The following is a 1,609-nucleotide window of genomic DNA, read 5'->3' on the forward strand; positions in this document are numbered from 1 at the left end:
CGATCTGTAAGCCTCTTGTATCTTGCGATCAGTAAATTTGCTGAGCACCATGGGTTGAGCTGCACGGGCAAGGTCGACAAGCAAGACCGACTGCGGCTGATGATGAGGGAGGAAGTCGACATGGAGGCTGAGGAGGGCGAGGGCGTGGAGGAGGAGGCCGGTGCAGGCCTCTCGCGCGCTTGAGGCTCGAGTCAAGTCTTAGAGGTGGACAAGAGGCGGAGCGGAGCTGTGGGCCCCAAGGGGGGAAGGAGGAAGAAATAAAGCAGGTGGTCATGGGGCAAGCAACGAAGGTAAGGGCGGGTAAGCCGGTCGGGGAGGGGGGAGGGGGGGCGGGTGGAGGAGGCCGGGCGGCGGCCGGCCGGGCCCTAGGGCCCGGTCCGGACCGAGGCCCGGGGGAACTTCGGCTGGGACGTGAGTCCCAGGGACCCATCCACAACCCACTTGCCACCGGGCCGAGGAAGCAACACAAGCAAAGCACGGACGACCCAAGGCAAGGCCAGCGGAGGAAACTCCACTGGCTGAGGCCGGGGAAGACCACTGAAGTATATCAGAAGAGGGAACAGAGCAGAAGCACGGCTGCCATAAGGGCCAGCCAAGTCGGGCCGAACTGCCAGGTCACGAGATCCCTGTTAGACTAGAATAGTGCAAGGTGATAACAAGCCATGCAAACTACCTAGCATTCTAATAAACTCAACTACTACTACTACTACTAGGGTTTAGGGTTTAGGGTTTAGGGTTTAGGGTTTAGGACCGGGCCCGTTGACAGAGGCACCGGGCCCGTTGACAGAGGCACCGGGCCCGGCGTTGACAGAGGCACCGGGCCCGTTGACAGAGGCACCGGGCCCGTTGACAGAGGCACCGGGCCCGTTGACAGAGGCACCGGGCCCGTTGACAGAGGCACCCCGGGCCCGTTGACAGAGGCACCGGGCCCGTTGACAGAGGCACCGGGCCCGTTGACAGAGGCACCCCGGGCCCGTTGACAGAGGCACCGGGCCCGTTGACAGAGGCACCGGGCCCGTTGACAGAGGCACCGGGCCCGTTGACAGAGGCACCGGGCCCGTTGACAGAGGCACCGGGCCCGTTGACAGAGGCACCGGGCCCGTTGACAGAGGCACCGGGCCCGTTGACAGAGGCACCGGGCCCGTTGACAGAGGCAGACCGGGCCCGTTGACAGAGGCACCGGGCCCGTTGACAGAGGCACCGGGCCCGTTGACAGAGGCATGCTGCTCTGTGGCGCGTAGGGAGAGCGCAAGGGCACCGGAGGAAGCTGCGAGCAAGAGGTTCGTATCGTTCAAACAGCTTTCTAAGCATGGTACTACAGTATGATGAGAGCGTTCGCAACCTGCTGTATCGGAGATCATGCCAATACACGCAGGGTGAGCGCTCTGGAGGCCACGTCGAGGAGGCCGACCTCGTCGAGAGAGTGAAGAGCTTCACCAAGCGTTATCCGAATAGTCGGACAGCTCATGCTTGCAGAGCTGAGGGGGGATGCACTCCCGACGCTATCGCAGAAGCCATCCGCTCGACATGTCGGCAGGCGAGACGCGACCTTTTTGAAGACTCTCTGAGCGCATGGAGCCCAGAGTCGAAAGCATGGTTCCCAGCGCCA

At 62.8% G+C, this 1,609-nt stretch overlaps 1 protein-coding gene across 1 annotated transcript; it reads right to left on the reverse strand.

Annotated features, from left to right (window-relative positions):
- Positions 1–963: 963 nt before the first annotated feature.
- GUITHDRAFT_45538 (hypothetical protein) lies at positions 964–1,158 on the reverse strand (the record flags this gene model as incomplete). The annotated part of the gene is made up of 1 exon (XM_005835582.1): positions 964–1,158. A coding segment is annotated over one exon (195 nt), but the record flags the coding sequence as incomplete, so codon positions are not given.
- Positions 1,159–1,609: the final 451 nt, after the last annotated feature.

The sequence above is a fragment of the Guillardia theta genome (genome assembly GCF_000315625.1).
Source record: "Guillardia theta CCMP2712 unplaced genomic scaffold GUITHscaffold_21, whole genome shotgun sequence".
Classification (NCBI taxonomy): domain Eukaryota; class Cryptophyceae; order Pyrenomonadales; family Geminigeraceae; genus Guillardia; species Guillardia theta.